This window comes from Notolepis coatsorum, assembly GCF_963971535.1.
Source record: "Notolepis coatsorum genome assembly, chromosome: 2".
NCBI lineage: Eukaryota > Metazoa > Chordata > Actinopteri > Aulopiformes > Paralepididae > Notolepis > Notolepis coatsorum.
The window spans coordinates 219,599,446-219,619,193 of NC_140166.1; the positions used below are offsets into that span (position 1 = coordinate 219,599,446).

General features: G+C 41.9%; 1 protein-coding gene across 1 annotated transcript in view; it reads left to right on the top strand.

The window, feature by feature from the left end:
• Positions 1–337: 337 nt before the first annotated feature.
• The window catches only part of dglucy (D-glutamate cyclase), a 36,001-nt gene continuing 16,590 nt past the window's right edge, over positions 338–19,748 (top strand). Inside the window, 4 exon segments of the mRNA XM_084308539.1 lie at positions 338–351; positions 10,435–10,548; positions 15,410–15,563; positions 18,534–18,786. Of these exon segments, the coding sequence (XP_084164665.1) occupies positions 10,473–10,548; positions 15,410–15,563; positions 18,534–18,786 (483 nt within the window). The 5' untranslated portion in view covers positions 338–351; positions 10,435–10,472.

The following is a 19,748-nucleotide window of genomic DNA, read 5'->3' on the forward strand; positions in this document are numbered from 1 at the left end:
CAGACAGACAGACAGACAGAGAGAGAGAGAGAGAGAGAGAGAGAGAGAGAGAGAGAGAGAGAGAGAGAGAGAGACACACACACACACACACAAAGAGAGACAGGGGGTGGAGAGAGAGAGAGAGAGAGAGAGAGAGAGAGAGAGAGAGAGAGAGAGAGAGAGAGAGAGAGAGAGAGAGAGCGAGAGAGAGAGAGAGAGAGTAGAGACTTGGTTAAGTGCAGTTGGTTAATGCTGCCACCTCGTGGTCAAACCACGAAACAACACCATGGTTAAAGTCATGTGACCAACAACAGTATCTTGAATTAACCATCCCGCGAGAGTTGCAGCTCAGCTGTCCATACGAGAGGAGCGGTGAGTGTTTGTTCACAGTGTCGAGTATTCTTGTAATAACGTGACTCACAACAACAACAACAACAACAACAACTGTGAACTGCTCTGGTCATTTATTTAGCATAGCCTTAACTCTCCGTGACTATGAATTGAAAATGGGGACCCTGATGTAAACAAGACGAAAGTCTTTCTCTGGTCTGCATCTGTTAGATATTAAGTAGTACTTCACTTAACAATCGACTGAGTATTTAAACAATAGTCTTTATTTTTTCATTCTCCGGTCTAGTGCCCGCGCACTCGACTTGCTCTCAGTATGCATTCTCTGAAGTGCACGCACAGCGTCAGCTCCTATGACGTAACCACGTAACAGTGTGGCACGTCTGTAACTCCTTCAAGCACTGCAGACACAAGTGGTTTCCTTTCAACGGGTTTATTCAAGGCTTGGTCCTCCAATCCACCGTGAAAACTTAAACAGAAACATATACGTTGCGTCAGGTCAACACAAACAATAATATACACGATATGAAAACAATACATCAGAAAAGCAAAATACAAACAAACATTAATTACCTCGTTGGCTGCATGCTACATAACAAAGGGGTCTTGTTCTTCTGTTCTTGGTAACAGTCTTAGTGGTACACTACACATAGTCGTACACTCTTCGAATCTAGAGAGCCTGTACAACTCGTCTCTGTCCTGCTGCTTGCTCGCAGGTGTCTTAATGAGTCCCAGTCTCCCAACATCCCTGCCGCTTGCTCGCAGGTGTCTTAATCAGACCCAAATGTAACAACACAACAGCAGCCTAACGGGACACCACATATGACCAGACGTCAAAATGAATATATTATAAATTGTAGCAAATTAAATAATAAAGAAAATAAGAAATGAAACATAAATACATTCTCAAATATTACACTTAAACTGAAATAACATAAATGATGAAACCATATAATGGCCACAGTTACACTCCCACCAAATCGCACACACGTGGGATTTCTCTGAACATAATTTGGTTATCTTCTAAATTAAATATTTCTTGTGGTCATTCAGCTGCTAGTTGTGCCCCTCCTGGGGACTTGTACAGAACTTGTAAGTCGCCATGTATAAAAGCGTCAGCTAACTGACTAAATGTAAGTATCATTATTAACATAAGTTGTAGGCAAAACATTAAATTAGTCTGCTTCGAGTAGCGTTACAACCTTCTGTACAGGTCTATCAAGGAACACTCTTTTAGTTGTAGGTTTACCTTTTAAGGTGGTGTCACTCACCAGCAATTTAAATGTTCTCACCCTACCATCTGACCCCGTGTATGGCCCTTAAACATAGACATGTAAGTAAGAGACCATATCCTTTGAGATCCTTCCTTCCTTCTCTAACATGGATCGGACCAAAGCAGTCTATGCCAGCGTAAGTGAAGGGTGGAGTTGCTTCCGATCTTGTGGTAAGTCACCCCCTCTTTGTCCTTCAGTACATCTTCTGTACTTTCTACACTTGACACATTCCGAGAATCTCTGTAGGCGATCCAATGATGATCTGTTTTCCTTTGCTTTAGTGTTGCACACAAAAGCCTTGTGGAGTTCAGGATCATCTTCCTTAATTTCTCCCACCTTGAGTTCTCTGACAGGTCGTTTTTTCTTCTTTTTTCTTTTTCCTTTTCTCTTCTTTTCCTTTTCTTTGAATGGTAACGGCATGTCGTAGTGACCATTGTTCTTTTGCGTGATGGTCTCTCTCACCTTCGACAGGCACTTGACATGTTCTTGAGACACAGGGTCATGTTCTCCAGTTCTTTCTGAGAAGTCTGGTTCAAGAACTCTTATGTCTGAGGGAGTCATTTCTTTTACTTGTGTTCGGCTCACATAGTGTACTTCAGTCTTGAGATTAACAGAACGTTTCACACCTGCTGTTACTCGTCTCAATACTATGCGATGGCTGATTCCGATGTCGTCGCCGTAGTCTACGCAGGGATTCCCATGGCCAACAATACTCCATCCAAGGTCTGTACGCTGTGCATAAGGCTGACTTTCTTCGCCAGACACAACTTCCCTTGGAAGCAGGGCTTGTGAGCAGTCGTACCCAATGAGCAGACCTACTTTACAGTCCTGCATAGGTGCAATCTTTCCTTGGAGGTGCTCTAGATGGGACCACGCTTTTGCAGTTCCATCTGTTGGTATGTGTGTTCTGTTGGCTGGAATGAAATCCCGAGTATAGACTGGTGGTAACAATATCTTCTTACCAGAGTAAAAGCCACGGATTTGTAAGTTGTCTATTCTTTCAGAGCTTACTGCTGTGGTTCTTGAGGTCATAGTAGAGAGCTTGACTTTGACCTTGACTTTGGTTGCTTCCAACGCTTCTGCTACTTCCCTTATAACAAAGGTTGTGTCGCTTTGAGAATCCAACAGAGCGTAAACAAGGACTTCTTGTGTTGGTTGAGTCGTGGATGAAAGCCACACAGGAATTATTGCAGTTGTTTGTGTGTTGGCTTCCTGAAGTATTACTCTATGTGAAGTAGAGGTTGTCGCTGCTTCCTTGTATTGTGCTGATTGGGGTCTTTCTTTGTACCATTGTTGACTTGTACTTGGCTTTTCTTCATTTAGCTTTAGCTTGGCTTGTGGTGGCCTTTGTCCTTCTTTGGCTCGCTCCTCATGCAGACATGTAGGATGTTGCTTGTGGCACACGTCGCACACATTCCTACTGTTGCAGCTCTTTGAGTAGTGACCAGACTTGAGACAACCAAAGCATAGCTTTTCAGCTTGAACAAATTTGATTCTGTCTGTAACAGGTTTCTCCATGAACTTCCTGCATTTATGCAAAGTATGCCCGTACTTCTCACAGAAAATGCATGTTATAACAGTATTTTCATTGGAACCTGTGGTTAGTGTCTTTGCTCCAAAGCTTTGATATCTTGGGCATTTTGGTTTTTCAGTCTCACCTTGTTTCAGTGACTGTAGTGATGTAACAGGGTTGCAGGCAATTTTTGCTTCTCTTGTCAGAAACTTTACAAATTGGCTGAAGGAGGGGAATTGGTTACGCTCTTCTTCTTCTTGGATAACCATCCTGTTCCATCTCGCTGTTAGCCAATCAGGCAACTTTAAAAGAATTTTCCTGTTTTCATTACAGTCATTTAAAATGTCCAATGCCTTGATGTTGACCATGGCAGCCTCACAACTCCTGAGAAAGTCTGCAAACTCTCTGAGCTCAAAGCTGTCCTTAGATCCCATCTTGGGCCATGCTTGGAGCTTGTCTCTGTATGCTTTTGCTATTGTAAAAGGATTACCATATCTCTCCTCCAAAGTCTTCCATGCTGCAACATAGGCAGATTTGGTTCCGAGTAAGAAATAGCCATCAAGTGCTTTCTTAGCTTGTCCACTTACATACCTACGGAGGTAGTATATCTTCTCCTTGTCTTCAATGCTCTTCTGATCAATCAGTATTTCAAAGGAAAGTTTCCAGTCATTGTATTTCAATGGGTCCCCACTGAATGATGAAGGTTCAGGAATTGGAATTCTGTTGGCACTTAAAGCACCTGCCAGCATCTTAACAAGCTCTGCTGTACTGTCATTTGAGGAGGTGGTCACAACTTGTGGTACGGGAGACGTATACAGGGACAGAGGACTTGTGGGAGCAGGCACTTTGTTGTCTGCTACCCTCTCATGTTCTAGTACGTCTTTCCGCTCTTCTTCTGTGGCCTCCACTTGATCGTACACAAGGATTCTTGCTCGTGCTGCATTAAGACCTTTCACTGCCTCCAAATGCTGTATCTTTCTCCGCTTTTCCTCCAGAGTCCTTTGTATAGCTCCATGTTCTTCTTCCAGTTGAGCTTTAATTTTAGCTTCCTCTTCCTCTTGTTCTAAACGACGCTCTAAACGACGCTTTATGCCTGCTGCCTCTTGCTCAGCTATCTTCTTTTTAGCTTCTGCTTCTAGGCACTGCATTTCCAATTGTTCTTTTTCTTGTTCTTTTAACACTTCCAGAACAGCTTGGCTTGCAGCAGCATCAGCGACAGCATCTCGTCGCTTTACAGAAGAACTGCTTGAATGCACTGAGGTGCCTTTTCTGGAAGAAGTGGCAGAACCAGATTTATAAGCACTTTTCCTGGAAGAAGTGGCAGAACCAGATTTATAGGTGCTTGAGTCAAAGAGAGAGCCTGCTTCTGGCCACTCTTTCTCTCCTTCTTCTAACACACTTCCCCCCAGTCTAAATGTGGCTCTGGACACAATTATCTCAGAAATCCCTGCACACAGATCCACTCTTAGACGCGTGTCCTGGTCTGGAGTTGAGATGTCACGTAGTTCATCATAAATATGCTGCACATCATTAGAAAGACCTGTGACATCTGTAATGATATCAGTAAGCAGCTCATTAGACAAATGTTCTGTTGATTGTGATAACGGACCTTTAGAAGATTTAACTTGTGTCCTCCATTTATTGTAAATGTAATTAAATCTTTGTTGAAGCGCTTTGATCTTATCCTCCTGCATTGCTTTACCCTTCTCTGTTAGAGTTCTGGTTCTTTGAGATCGTTTTGGTACCTCTTGCTGGGCTTCAGCACCTTCTTCCTGACCTTCTTCAGGTCGGTCTTGGGAATTTGCACTATCCCTAACACTGTCCCCTACTTCAATTGCAGGCCTAATTGGCTCTGTCATTGTAAATCACTACTTTAAATTGACCAAAATTTGTAAAGAAAAAATAGTAAATACACCTTTAAACCTTTAGCCTGTTTTGTACTCAAATTTGAATTAAATGCAGTACTCTCCGAGCAAATCAAATTGCTTAATTCAATTGGCTTTCAAAATAACCTCCACATATATATTAAGCACTTCAGAACGCTTAGGAACATAAATATTAGATGCCAATAATAGCCTTCACCTATAAATTATACGTGCTTTTTATAGGTTACAATTTCCAAAACACACTTTAAATTAGAAATGGGTGTTCAATCAGAAAACATATTTATACTTTAACGTTGACACCTTAATGTGTGTACAAATGGTTAGCTTCAGTTAAATTATATAGGCAAATAAGTCAAAACGTTTTTGCACGCACACCACAGTAATTAGAATTCGCAGTCAAATATATTATAGAAACGTTTACAAAGCACTCTTCTTGACCTGACCACTCTTAACTTATAATGTCCAAGTCCTTTATGGCTTTATCTTGAAACGCTGCTCATTATACTGTGTGCATCTTCTTACTTCTTGTGTTTATGCGTGTAGTGCGTATTGTTTGTGACTCATCTGTCCTTTAATGTCGGCGCGCCGGCAGCGCAGCAAACAATTGTCGGGGAAGATCCGCTGGACGCCGGCCTTAAACTTGGACTTGCTTCATCGCCCACTTGCATCGATGAACAGACGAGTTTTCACTGTAACTCCTTCAAGCACTGCAGACACAAGTGGTTTCCTTTCAACGGGTTTATTCAAGGCTTGGTCCTCCAATCCACCGTGAAAACTTAAACAGAAACATATACGTTGCGTCAGGTCAACACAAACAATAATATACACGATATGAAAACAATACATCAGAAAAGCAAAATACAAACAAACATTAATTACCTCGTTGGCTGCATGCTACATAACAAAGGGGTCTTGTTCTTCTGTTCTTGGTAACAGTCTTAGTGGTACACTACACATAGTCGTACACTCTTCGAATCTAGAGAGCCTGTACAACTCGTCTCTGTCCTGCTGCTTGCTCGCAGGTGTTTTAATGAGTCCCAGTCTCCCAACATCCCTGCCGCTTGCTCGCAGGTGTCTTAATCAGACCCAAATGTAACAACACAACAGCAGCCTAACGGGACACCACATATGACCAGACGTCAAAATGAATATATTATAAATTGTAGCAAATTAAATAATAAAGAAAATAAGAAATGAAACATAAATACATTCTCAAATATTACACTTAAACTGAAATAACATAAATGATGAAACCATATAATGGCCACAGTTACAACGTCAGTACACAACAGATTGATTGATTGATTGATTGATTGAAAAGTTTATTAACAGATTGCAGAATGGGTACAGTACAGTACAGCTCAATACATACAATTGTTAAGGGGATGCAGACCAGAGAAAGACTTTCGTCTTGTTTACATCAGGGTCCCCCATTTTCAATTCATCATAACATATATGACATACATGACATACAGATAGACAGTACTGCTACATCTATACATTTATGACATATCAGATTTGCAAATACAGTACTGTTTGTGATACTAAAGTGTCCAGAAAAGGAGTGTATATACATTTGGTATAGAAACTGTACATTGGAGGAGGTTGGTTGGGTGGGGTGGGGTTGGGTGGGTTGGGTGAGGGCTGTACATTGGAGGTGGGGGGGGGGGGGGGGGGGGGTTGGGAAGGGGACACACACACATTTTACACTGTACATTGGAATATTGACAAAGCCTTACTTGGTCATTTACTGTACAGCATCCCCTTAACAATTGTGTGTATTGAGCCGTACTGTATTGTACCCATTCTGCAATCTGTTAAATAAAGTTTTCATTCATTCATTCACATTGTAATATATTTATTAGAATGGTTGGCAATGTTTTTTTTGTATGAAGATGGAACTTTTACTCATCTTGTTCCCCAGTCGTATCTGTAACAACAACATCATCTTACACCAGAGAAAATATTGAACATTGAACACTACTAGATAGTTTACAACCTGTCACTCACAAATCAAATGATCATTATGTGTGGAACTCTGCGGTGGTAAATTAAGGAGACTTTCCGGTGAGTTCAATGTCGTAATTCTTCTATCGTAATTCTTGACCATTAGTATGTACCGTTAGATTAGATTCAAATGTATTGTCATTATACAGCACAAGTACAGTCAAACGAAAACAGAATGCAAATGTAACAGTAAAGAGCAATAGTAATATACAATGTACAGGTGATTAAACTGGGTATAAAATTATAAATATAATAAATGAGAACTACTGAGTAATAGTGCTAATCAGATGTATGTACAGAGTTGTAGTTTAATATTAGGGATGTCCCCATCCGATCACGTGATCGGGATCGGGGCCGATCACGTGATTTTCCGAAGATCGGGATCGGCAAAAAAATAAATAAAAAATCTTCCATTTATTTAAATTTAAATTTTAAACTTTTTTTTTTAATTCAACAAACATGACCATGTTCACGTCTTAAACTCATACTGAGGCCTTAGTTTTGGTTTTAAATTGCATATCAGCATTCATTTATTTATTGTCACACAGAGCAGAAGAATTTTGCCAAAACAAACCAATAGTATCCAGCTGCAGAATGGCAGACCAGCCACACTCTCAGACCCAAATTAAATTATTATTATTATTATTATTATTATTATTATTATTATTATTATTATTATTATTATTATTATTATTATTATTATTATTATTATTATTATTATTATTATTATTATTATTATTATTTTTAATCCCAATTTCTCACATTACATTCACCCTGAATGTTGACGTTATCCAGGTGAAAAGTTTACTTCATAAATCATTTGATGTATAATTCAATCAAAGGAAATGCGTTTGGGTCTGAGAGTGTGGCTGGTCTGCCGTTCTTTTTTTTTTTTTTGATCGGATCGGGAAATATCGGTATCGGTAGATACTCAAAATCACATGATCGGGATCGGATCGGGAGCAAAAAAACGTGATCGGGACATCCCTAATTAACACTTTGGTCGCCAAAAACGCCTTAACACGTCATTCCCCGCCATACTCATTCTGCCAAAGACGCCGTACCACGTCATTGAGATCAATATTTCAAAAATCTGTGATCGCAATCATATTTCTCCCCCAGAGACTTGAGATCTACTGTTGATCCCCTCTCAACTCTCCAACGGTTCAAGAGCGCCATCTGGTGGCCGATCGGCGGATCGCCCAAACCGGAAACGGAAGCTGGTGCTCATTCCAATTTGGTCCGATCACTCGCTAATAGTCCCGGGACTCGAGCTAGACACAATGGATAGCAATCCGTTACCAATAACTCGATAAACAACATGATTTGGACGTATATACTATTATACAACCTGGAGATGGATCGCATATTTCAACATCCCATAATAGGAATATTTTTGCTCCACGCTCATCGCCCAACGCTACGAGGAAGCTACGGTGAGTTTCAGCGTTCAACGTGTTCGATACAAACTGCTCTAATGATCATATCACCCACACTAGATGAATCATCTAACGTTGGCCACGGAATTATAAACGACCCCCCCCCCCCCCATCCGGTCAACATCAGATGATCAGTAGTAACTTCTAGAAGCACGTCCATTTGACATTTTTTATCTCGCGCTGATCGCTATCAAACTGTATACAATCATCAATATAATGCATTTAGGGCTATAAATCACGTTCTGGAGAAAGCTGCAGAAAACGATAAAAACATACTTATACTTTAGACCGTATTTTATGAATGAAAAAGTATAACGTTGCTACACCCTGAACAATAGATACTTGATGTTGAATGGGCCATAGTAATGTCAATTTAGCAATACAATTTAAAAAGTTATAGCCCTGCAGAGAAGGGGAACTTCTTAGACAAATAGAGCTGGCGTGGGATGGTTTATTATGGATATAAGCCTGGCGAAGAAAGTGTTAATATGTACTGTGATACAGGTATAAAGACACTGTGGTAGTAAGTCATACTGGCCAGCAGCACAACTAGTACTGTAAGAGTAGGTAAGAGATATGTACAGTTATAGATATAGTATCTTGTAGCGCTGAGAGATAGGAGTCTGAGGCGGTGTCTCAAAGCTGAACGTAACTCCTTTAATATTCATCAGTAAAACAACATGTCGACGTACGTGACTCGATAGATAGAATGAATGCCGGTGGCAGGAGGTGCCACACCATAAACCGTTTGGGGGGGAACCAATATTCCCAACAACAGTTCTGTGTGAATTATGTACAATCTACAGATATAAAAAGGATTATGTGCAGGACTGCAGGTATGTACAGAGAGATGTGGATAAATATGTATACGGTAAGAATACATTTATATATATATATATACATATGTACATAATTACTATGTACCCTTACAATATAACGTTATGCAATATAATATGTAAGGAATAATACATGATGAGTGTATTAGTGTAATTTGTATTACAACAATACAAATTACAATTCACAATGATTAACAATATACAGTAAATGACAACAGATGGACAAGTGTGAAGAGAGTTACAATTATAAATAACGTTGAGGAAAAAGGTTACAAAAGTACAATAAATTTGAGGGGTAAAATAAGGGTTGAAAACAGCTTAAATCTCTCTCTCTCCCCCTCTCTCTGTCTGCCTCTCTCTCCCTCTGTCTCTCTCCCTCTGTCTCTGTCTGTCTGTCTTGTCTGTCTGTCTTGTCTGTCTGTCTGTCTGTCTGTCTGTCTGTCTGTCTGTCTGTCTGTATGTCTGTCTGTCTGTCTGTCTGTCTCTCTCTCTCATGTTGGGTATCGTGAGCATACTAATAATACATTTTTAAAGACACAAACATTGAAATGTATGGATGGACATAGTGAAATTTAGAACTGCACAAATTATGTTCAAAGCAAGAAATAATGTACTGCCAGGAAATACAATAATATGGGGTTGAGAGGGAAAATATGATTTAAGAAGGAATTATAATTTAAAACAACCCTATGTCCGCACTACTCTTAAAGGTTTGTGTTGTAATCCTGTGGAATGGCTTAGATGAAGAAACGAAAATGAGCAAGAACATTGTACAGTTCAAAAGCAGGTACAGGAAAACTCTCATTGAAGAGTACAAAAACAAGGGAGCTCCAAAAAGAATATTTCTAAAAAGAAAATTGTTATTTTTTATTGATGTTTATTTTGTTTGTTATTTTAGGGTTGAAAGAGATTTTGTTTTATGTATGATATTGTGAGAAAGGGGCAGGACTAGATAAGCATTTGCTTCCTTCTGCTCCTTCTCGAACTCAATTGTTTATCATTTAATGAAGAATGTAAGATTTCATTTTAAATTGTTTTCTTTAGTTTATCCTTTTTATTGTCTTTTTATATGGTTGATTGTTCGAGATAAAATAAACTCAACTCAACTCTCTCTCTGTCTCTGTCTATCTCTCTTTCTCTCTCTTTCTCCAGCCAATCAGCATGTGTGTGTTTAGGTGAACTATTGAACTATGTTGTCTGCTGTGAGAGTGGTGAGACAATCCTTCACAGACCTCAGACATATTACTACAGCTACTAGAAACTCAGGTAAACACACACACACACACACTTTGTGTAGTTTTGGCTCAGAGGTAGAGCGGTTGCTGGTTCGATTCCCGGGACAGACAGGAGGGTGTACTGTAGGTGTCCCAGTTGGTAACTGATCACATCATCGTTGCTGAAGTGCCCTTGAGCAAGGCACAGCACCTCTTAACTCACATGTGTCAAACTCAAGGCCTGCAGGTGGCGTAGCGTAGATTGTGCTCGTCACCAACGCAGGGGACACTGGGTTCGAGCCCAGCTCTCTGCGTTGCTACCAGCTTGGCTGGCCGTTCATACTAATTGGCAGTATTAGGGGGTGGGAAAGCTGGCGGGTGGGAATCTGGCGTTGTGGACAGCGACGCCTACAGGTCAGGTCTCAGCGCTTGCTAAGCGGGGCAGGACTTGGTGGAGATAGCGTGCCCTCCCACGCGTTACACTCCACCAATGAGAGTCCTCGCTGCCAAGTGAAAAGAGCGCCACTGGCTTGACGGCGCACGTCTCGGAAGAAGCGTGCGTTCGACATCAGGACACCCTTGTACCGACTCGTGGGAGAACATGCGTACAACAACCAGGTAGGGTTGGCGGTCAGGTGGCGTAGCGGAGATTGTGCTTGTCACCAATGCAAGAGGCTGCAGTCTCGACTCCCGGAGAGTCAGCATTGCCTTGGCTCGGGCTGATCGCTATACTAACTCGTTTGGCTGAGTTAGGGGGAGGGGAGCCGTGGGTGGGTCCTGGGCATTGTGGACAGCGACCCCTACAGTTTGGTCGGGGCGCCTGCTCAGCGAAGGTAGGATCTGGTGAGAGGTAGTGCGACCTTCCACACGCTACACTCTCCCCAGTGAGAATCTGCGCTGCCAGGCTGGCTGCCGGCTGGCTGCACATGTGTCGGAGGAAAGCATGTGACAGTCTCCGGCCTCTCGGACCAACAGTAGGGGAAAGTGCGCAACAACCAGGAAGGGGGTTGGGAATTGGCATAACGACTAACAGTGGGATGGGAGAAAAATCGGAAAAAGAAGGAGGGGGAAAAAGATAATACAAAAAAAAACACAAAAAAAATCTGAGAAAAATAGGAGAAAGAGAAGGTAAAATAAAAATAAAATAAAAATAAAAACTCCAGGCCTGCACCCCCTACAGTGCTCTCAGCGTCTGTGTCTGAGTCCTCCGTCAGCAGCCTAACCCTGCTTCCACGGGCCGCTGGAGGACGACCCAGTATTTTAAATAGCTAATACAACCTTCAGGTGTGCCACGTGTTTTTATCTACTTTCACTTTTAAAAGCTCGTCAGTCGTCTGTTTTCACTTGACTCAAGCCGTGGTTTTATACTGTTGCATCCAGTTTTACTTTATCAAGTGAATCTTTATCAAGTGAATTATTGCTAAATGATCATAACTACTACTCTGAGATCAAAACGGTTGAAATTATAAGTGAAAGCGGGATAGACAGACAGACAGACAGACAGACAGACAGACAGACAGACGGACGGACAGACAGACAGACAGACGGACGGACGGACGGACGGACGGACGGACGGACGGACGGACGGACGGACGGACGGACGGACGGACGGACGGACGGACGGACGGACGGACGGACGGACGGACGGACGGACGGACGGACGGACGGACGGACGGACGGACGGACGGACGGACGGACGGACGGACGGACGGACGGACGGACGGACGGACGGACGGACGGACGGACGGACGGACGGACGGACGGACGGACGGACGGACGGACGGACGGACGGACGGACAGACAGACAGACAGACAGACAGACAGACAGACAGACAGACAGACAGACAGACAGACAGACAGACAGACAGACAGACAGACAGACATAGTAGAAATATATATATATAGAGAAAGACAGACAGACAGACAGACAGACAGACAGACAGACATAGTAGAAATATATATATATAGAGAAAGACAGACAGACAGACAGACAGACAGACAGACAGACAGACAGACAGACAGACATAGTAGAAATATATATATATATATAGAGAGAGAGACAGACAGACAGACAGACAGACAGACAGACAGACAGACAGACAGACAGACAGACAGACGGACATAGTAGAAATATATATAGAGAGACAGACAGACAGACAGACAGACAGACAGACAGACAGACAGACAGACATAGTAGAAATATATATAGAGAGACAGACAGACAGACAGACAGACAGACAGACAGACAGACAGACAGACAGACAGACAGACAGACAGACAGACAGACAGAGAGACAGACAGACAGACAGACAGACAGACAGAGAGACAGACAGACAGACAGACAGACAGACAGACAGACAGACAGACAGACAGACAGACAGACAGACAGACAGACAGACAGACAGACAGACATAGTAGAAGGATATATATATATAGAGAGAGTGCTTGATTGAATTGATTGAAAATGTTATTAACAGATTGCAGAATGGGTACAATACAGTACGGCTCAATACACACAATTGTTAACACATTGACGACCACAGCTTGCAGTGTAATATATGGCTGTAGGACAACGCTTTGTCAACAAACCGATGTACTTTCTAACAGTTATATATATATACTTTATAGTATTTCTATCTGTCCATTCTCATTGTCACTTGAGTGCATAAATCGTGCCTTCATAATGGCTTAAAGAAAATAAAAATCCATCGGTTGGTTGTCATTTTATAGCGCCGTGAATATAAGGTTTATCGCAGTTTTCGCCTCGTCTTTTTTTTGGGGAGCTAGATATGAGGCTAAAGGCTAGTCACGTTATATCAAACGCCATTTCTGCTGTATATATACGAATGCAATAAAACAAACTGCGTAGCATCCGGACTATTACAGAGCATCTATGGATGAAATGGGGGCGGCGGGGGACGCCGATTACTATTATTGATTAGCAATACCGTGTGCGTTCAAGTAGCCATTTTCACTGATCGATCACGTTGCGTTTTAAAACAATGTCCAATCCAGCTGTAATTTGGGTGAATAGTATCCAACCGTCAGCCCATGTGATCGCCGGCAGCATTTCGTCATTAGTCATCGGAATCTGGTAGATCGATATGTCCATTGGCTGATCATAAATTCCATTATTCCAGGCTGAAATCTGCGTTCGGTAACGTGATCAAAGATGGAGTATGTTCGGCTGGGATCGAGGCTCATATGAAACGCCCACAGACAGTAAAATAATTATTTTTTCAATCGCCCTCAATGATACTGCAGTGGAGCGATGGCGCCCCTAAGCGGATCTGGTCGGTATCGCATGTTTAATATGCGGGTAGGTCCTGCAAGTCGATCGGGGACGTTAATAGCGTTATTAATAGGAATAAAACAATAACAACTCGCCACGAGTTAACTCGTGGCTCTGGTCCACAACGCATGGCACCGTAACACGTATAAACTCGTGGCTGGTCCTTAAAGTGTTAATTAAGGGGATGCAGACCAGAGAAAGACTTTCGTCTTGTTTACATCAGGGTCCCCCATTTTCAATTCATCCTAACATATATGACATACATGACATACGGATAGACAGTACTGTTACATCTAGAGAGAGACAGACAGACAGACAGACAGACAGACAGACAGACAGACAGACAGACAGACAGACAGACAGACAGACAGACAGACAGACCTCTCCTGAGAGAATAATAACCATCCCATAGTTTCATCTGTGAACCATTAACCCCGCGCACCATGTGAACATTAACGAAAATCACGAGAGAGAGAGAGAGAGAGAGAGAGAGAGAGAGAGAGAGAGAGAGAGAGAGAGAGAGAGAGAGAGAGAGAGAGAGAAGGACTGTTTTTGTCTATGTGCATGTTGGATAATGGAGTCGTCAGCTAGTCTGAGAGCTCTGAGTCCTTCTGATCTGAGGGAGTTAATCAGAGTGGAAGATTCCCGAATCAGAATCACTTCTGGACTAGCGAACGGTAGGACCGGACTGACTGACTGACTTTATGACTTCATAATTTCTTTTGAAGTGTCAGGTCAAGGTGATAATGCTAGCCAGTTTGCTCCGCTGTCTGACTGAGGGATGAGAGATAGGAAACGCTGTTTGCTCGTCATCCAAAAATGTCTACATAAATTAACAGGTTATGAGTAATAAAACTTTTTTTTTTATTGTAAACCTTTTATATAGAATTTCACTGTCAAGTCCTGTTTTCGCACCTTAGACCCTTTCACTGCCGCACTACCAAAACGGTTAACCCTTTCACTGCGATGATTCACAGAAGGTTAACCCTTGCACTGCCACACGACAGAAGGTTAACCCTTTACAAGGAACACGCTGTACAGTTTCAATTTGATCACTTTTATTTGACTTTTATTCAAGTTTTGCAGTGCTGTTTGACTGATGTAGTCAGTTGATACTTAGCGTGACGGTAGTATGATCAACTCTTACAAGTGTGCTGTTGAAACCTACAGTATTATTAACGTTTATCACAGAAACTCAGCTCTTCCTGTGGATGTTATGGATTGACGGTGTTATTATTGATGTGTCTGAACTGTGTAAAAATTAGGGATGTCCGATATTATCGACCTACCGATATTGGCATTAAAATGTAATATCGAAAATTATCTATATCGGTTTTAAATATTTTTTATTTTTATTTTTTTTACATTTATTTAACCTTTAGCCTATTTACCCAGGCAAGGAAGTAAGAACAAATTCTTATTTTATTTATTGTGAAAAGTATGCATAATGTTGTGTTTTTTGGGGGGGGGGACCTCGCATATATCGGTATCGGTTGATATCGGTATTGGAAATTAAGAGTTGGACAATATCGGTATATCGGATATCGGTAAAAAAGCCAATATCGAACATCCCTAATAAAAATGTCATAGCTTTCTATCATTCTGACCCATCTGTTGCTAGGTTACCAGCAGGCCAATGTGGTGATCCTGCCCAGTGAACTGGCCAATGACTTTGAAGCGCTCTGCCATGCTAACCCCGCCCCCCTGCCACTCCTCTACCGCAGCCAACCAGGACAGACATCCTGTCCTCCACTGGCTAGAGACGCTGATATCAGGTAAACATGTTGTTACTTTGATACTAGTATTGTTGTCTCTATGACTACTATAGAAACAAGCACTGTCATTGACTGGCCAGCCTGCCACTCTGCTGCACCGGGGTGGAACTGGTCCCGCCCTTCGGCTCAGGGTGGTCAGGACAGCCAGTAATAACAGGTGTTTCTGTTGCTTAGTCCTGTGTTAGGGGCGTGTCTAGAGAGCCCAAGGGCACCCGGCACACGTCACACTACACACTGACTACCATACACTGGCACCCGGCACACATCACACTACACAATGGCTGAGCGGCTCAGGAGACAGGGATTGATATCAGCCAATTAAGAGGAAGGGATGATTAGGTGGCCTTGATGTCAGAGACCTGATTGGGAATTTGGCCAGGAACGTCGGGGGAACCCCCTACTCTTTACGATAGGCATCCTGGGTTCTTTAACGACTGAATTCAGTCAAATCAAATCAAATCAAATTAGTTTGTAAAGCCTGAAATCACAAGGTAATGTCCCCATGGGCTGGACATGTCTTTTTTTTTTCTCTTTCTCTGATTTTTCTCTGTTTTCTCCCCGTCCCAATTTAGTCATTGCGCCAATTCCCCCCCCTCCCCTACCTGGTTGTTGTGCGCATGTTCTCCTACTGGTCGGTACAAGGGAACCCTGAAGTATCCGCACGCTTCCTCCGACACGTGCGGCGACAGCCAGTGGCTCTCTTCTCACCTGGCAGCGAGGGCTCTCATTGGTGAAGTGTAACGCGTGGGAGGTCACACTGCCTTCCTCAAGTCCTGCCTCCGCTGAGCAGGCGCCCAGGCCTGAAGGCGTCGCTGTCCACAACGCCAGTTTCCCACCCACGGCTTCCCTCCCCCTAACCCAGCCAACGAGTTAGTATAGCGATCAGCCCAAGCCAAGGCAATGCTGACTCCGGGAGTCGAGACCGCGGTCTCTTGCATTGGTGACGAGCGCAATCTCCGCTACGCCACCTGACCGCCCTGGACAAGTCTTCTTTAAACAAGTCAAGAAGAAGGGCGGCCGGGTAGCACAGCGGACTAAGCATCTGTCTACCAACGCAGAGACACTGGTATCGAATCCAGCTGTCAGCGGTACCTCCGGCTTGGCCGGTCATCATACTGACACAATTGGCAGAGTCAGCGGTCGTTGTAAACAGCGACTCCTACAGGTCGGTCAGGGGGCGCCTGCACAGCGAGGAAGGGATCTGGGTGAGGTAGTGTGACCTCCCACGTGTTACACCTCCCCAGTGAGAGTCCGCACTGGCTGCGGTTACATGGTGACTTTTAATTCCGAATTATAACTTCGGAATCAAATCATTCGGATGTAAAAAAAAATCATGCAAGTTTACATGTCAAATCTTAATTCCGACAAGGTGTTTACATGAAAGTCACTGTCTAATCGGGAGTTTTTGAGTCATCGTAAGGTTTGGGGTTGGGAAGGCTTCTGATTGGGTAAACGTAAACAGGATGTTAACGTCATTACGTTTACCAGAAGTAAACAAACCAGCTGCGACCGGTATTCTCAGCTACTGTGCTAGCGTACCAAACAACATTAACCAGACTCTCGGTGTGTCTATTCTGCTAACGTTAAAGGCCTCTAAATGCTACAGCAACTTCAAAGCAACTGCACCACAACATCGACAAAGCAAAGGTGTTGCAGGCCTTTATGCTTCTGCAACATCGACGCACAGCCTATGTAACATTGTACCCCGTATGTAGCAACCCATTGATAACAAGCAGACAAATAAGCATAATTTTTACTTCCGGGCGGGGGGTTTCAAAATAAAAGCGACGTCTAAAAGCACCGTAAATACGTTTATTCTTTACAATATCTAACGTTACACGAACCTAAACTAATCTAAAGTTAGTTTAGGTTCGTGTTAACGTTAGATAATGTACAAAATAAACCTATTTACGGTGCTTTTAGACGTCGCTCTTTTATTTTGAAATCCCCCGACGGAAGTATTATAGTGTCTGTTGCTAGCAGCTTGACTTTTGCCGGCCGGTTCTGTGCTTTTTCTAGCTAACGTTACGTATCATCATTAGTTTCCAAAGGAGAGGAGAGAAAGACCGCGGCTCACATGCAGCTCAAACTACCTGTTGGAATAAATTAATTGATTGATGTTTAACTTGTCCCTGTGTGTGTCCAGTCATTTCGACTAGCAAACGTTGTATCTAACGTTACCTCAGGATACCATTGTATTTAGTTGGTTAGCTATGTAGCTATTTTGTGGATAGCATTTTGTATAGCATCAATACTAGCTGGCTGGCTACAGCTTTATTTACTAAATTATGGAGGCTTTTTAATCGTCAAGGTAAGAGAGGATTTGTCATGATCAACTGAAGGCGTATGCTATGGAACAATATGTGCCCCTGTTCGCGATCATCTATGTGTACTGTAGCCTATGCGCGATCATGCGCAGAAAGACCGGGGGGAACTAATTCCGAAAAAGCGTTTACATGGACAGAAAAAGCTTTAATTCGGAATGATAAACGGAATAAACCGGCCACTTACATCGGAATGGATTTTATTTCGGAATGGCCATTTTCATTCGGAATTAAGTATTTTCAGATGTTTACATGATAACTTTAAATAGGATTTAACGTTAATTCCGAATGAAAAGGGGAATAAACTGTCCATGTAAACGCAGCCACTGTCAGGTGAAAAGAGGCTGCTGGCTGTCTCCTATGTATCGGAGAAAGCATGTGATAGACTTCAGGGCTCCCTAGACCGACCAGTGGGGGGCACATGCGAGCAACGACCAGGAAGGGGAGGGGGGAATTGGCATAACGACTAAATTGGGATGAGAGGAAAATACAAGGAAATTGGAGGAGAAAAAGTGGATGAAAAAAAACAAGTCAAGAAGAAACATCACAATAAATCAAGTACAAAAAAATTATCAAAATGTTTTATCTGTCTTTCTCTCTCTCTCTCTCTCTCTCTCTCTCTCTCTCTCTCTCTCTCCCCCTCCAGGTCAGATGTGTCACAGTATTGTGTGTATGAGGGAGGCCGTCTGGTGAGAACCCTTTCCAGTCTGCTGAGCTACAGCCAGGCAGGGCGAGGGGTGTGGCCTGAGCAGGAAGGGGTTGGGCCTAAGCAGGAATGGGCGTGGTCTGACATGGTGTGTTTCTACCTGGGGTGTAGTTTTGGCTTCGAGGGGATGTTGACGAGAGCTGGAGTTCCCGTCCGCAATATAGAGCAGAGACGAAACATCAGCATGTACAAGGTAATAATATAATATAATATAGAGAGTAAACATCAACATGTACAAGGTAATAATATAATATAATATAGAGAGTAAACATCAACATGTACAAGGTAATAATATAATATAGAGCAGAGAGTAAACATCAACATGTACAAGGTAATAATATAATATAATATAGAGCAGAGAGTAAACATCAACATGTACAAGGTAATAATATAATATAATATAGAGAGTAAACATCAACATGTACAAGGTAATAATATAATATAATATAGAGAGTAAACATCAACATGTACAAGGTAATAATATAATATAATATAGAGACTAAACAACAACATGTACAAGGTAATAATATAATATAATATAGAGCAGAGAGTAAACATCAACATGTACAAGGTAATAATATAATATAGAGCAGAGAGTAAACATCAACATGTACAAGGTAATAATATAATATAATATAGAGACTAAACAACAACATGTACAAGGTAATAATATAATATAGAGCAGAGAGTAAACATCAACATGTACAAGGTAATAATATAATATAATATAGAGCAGAGACTAAACATCAACATGTACAAGGTAATAATATAATATAGAGCAGAGAGTAAACATCAACATGTACAAGGTAATAATATAATATAATATAGAGCAGAGAGTAAACAACAACATGTACAAGGTAATAATATAATATAGAGCAGAGAGTAAACAACATGTACAAGGTAATAATATAATATAATATAGAGACTAAACATCAACATGTACAAGGTAATAATATAATATAATATAGAGACTAAACATCAACATGTACAAGGTAATAATATAATATAGAGCAGAGAGTAAACATCAACATGTACAAGGTAATAATATAATATAGAGCAGAGAGTAAACATCAACATGTACAAGGTAATAATATAATATAGAGCAGAGAGTAAACATCAACATGTACAAGGTAATAATATAATATAATATAGAGC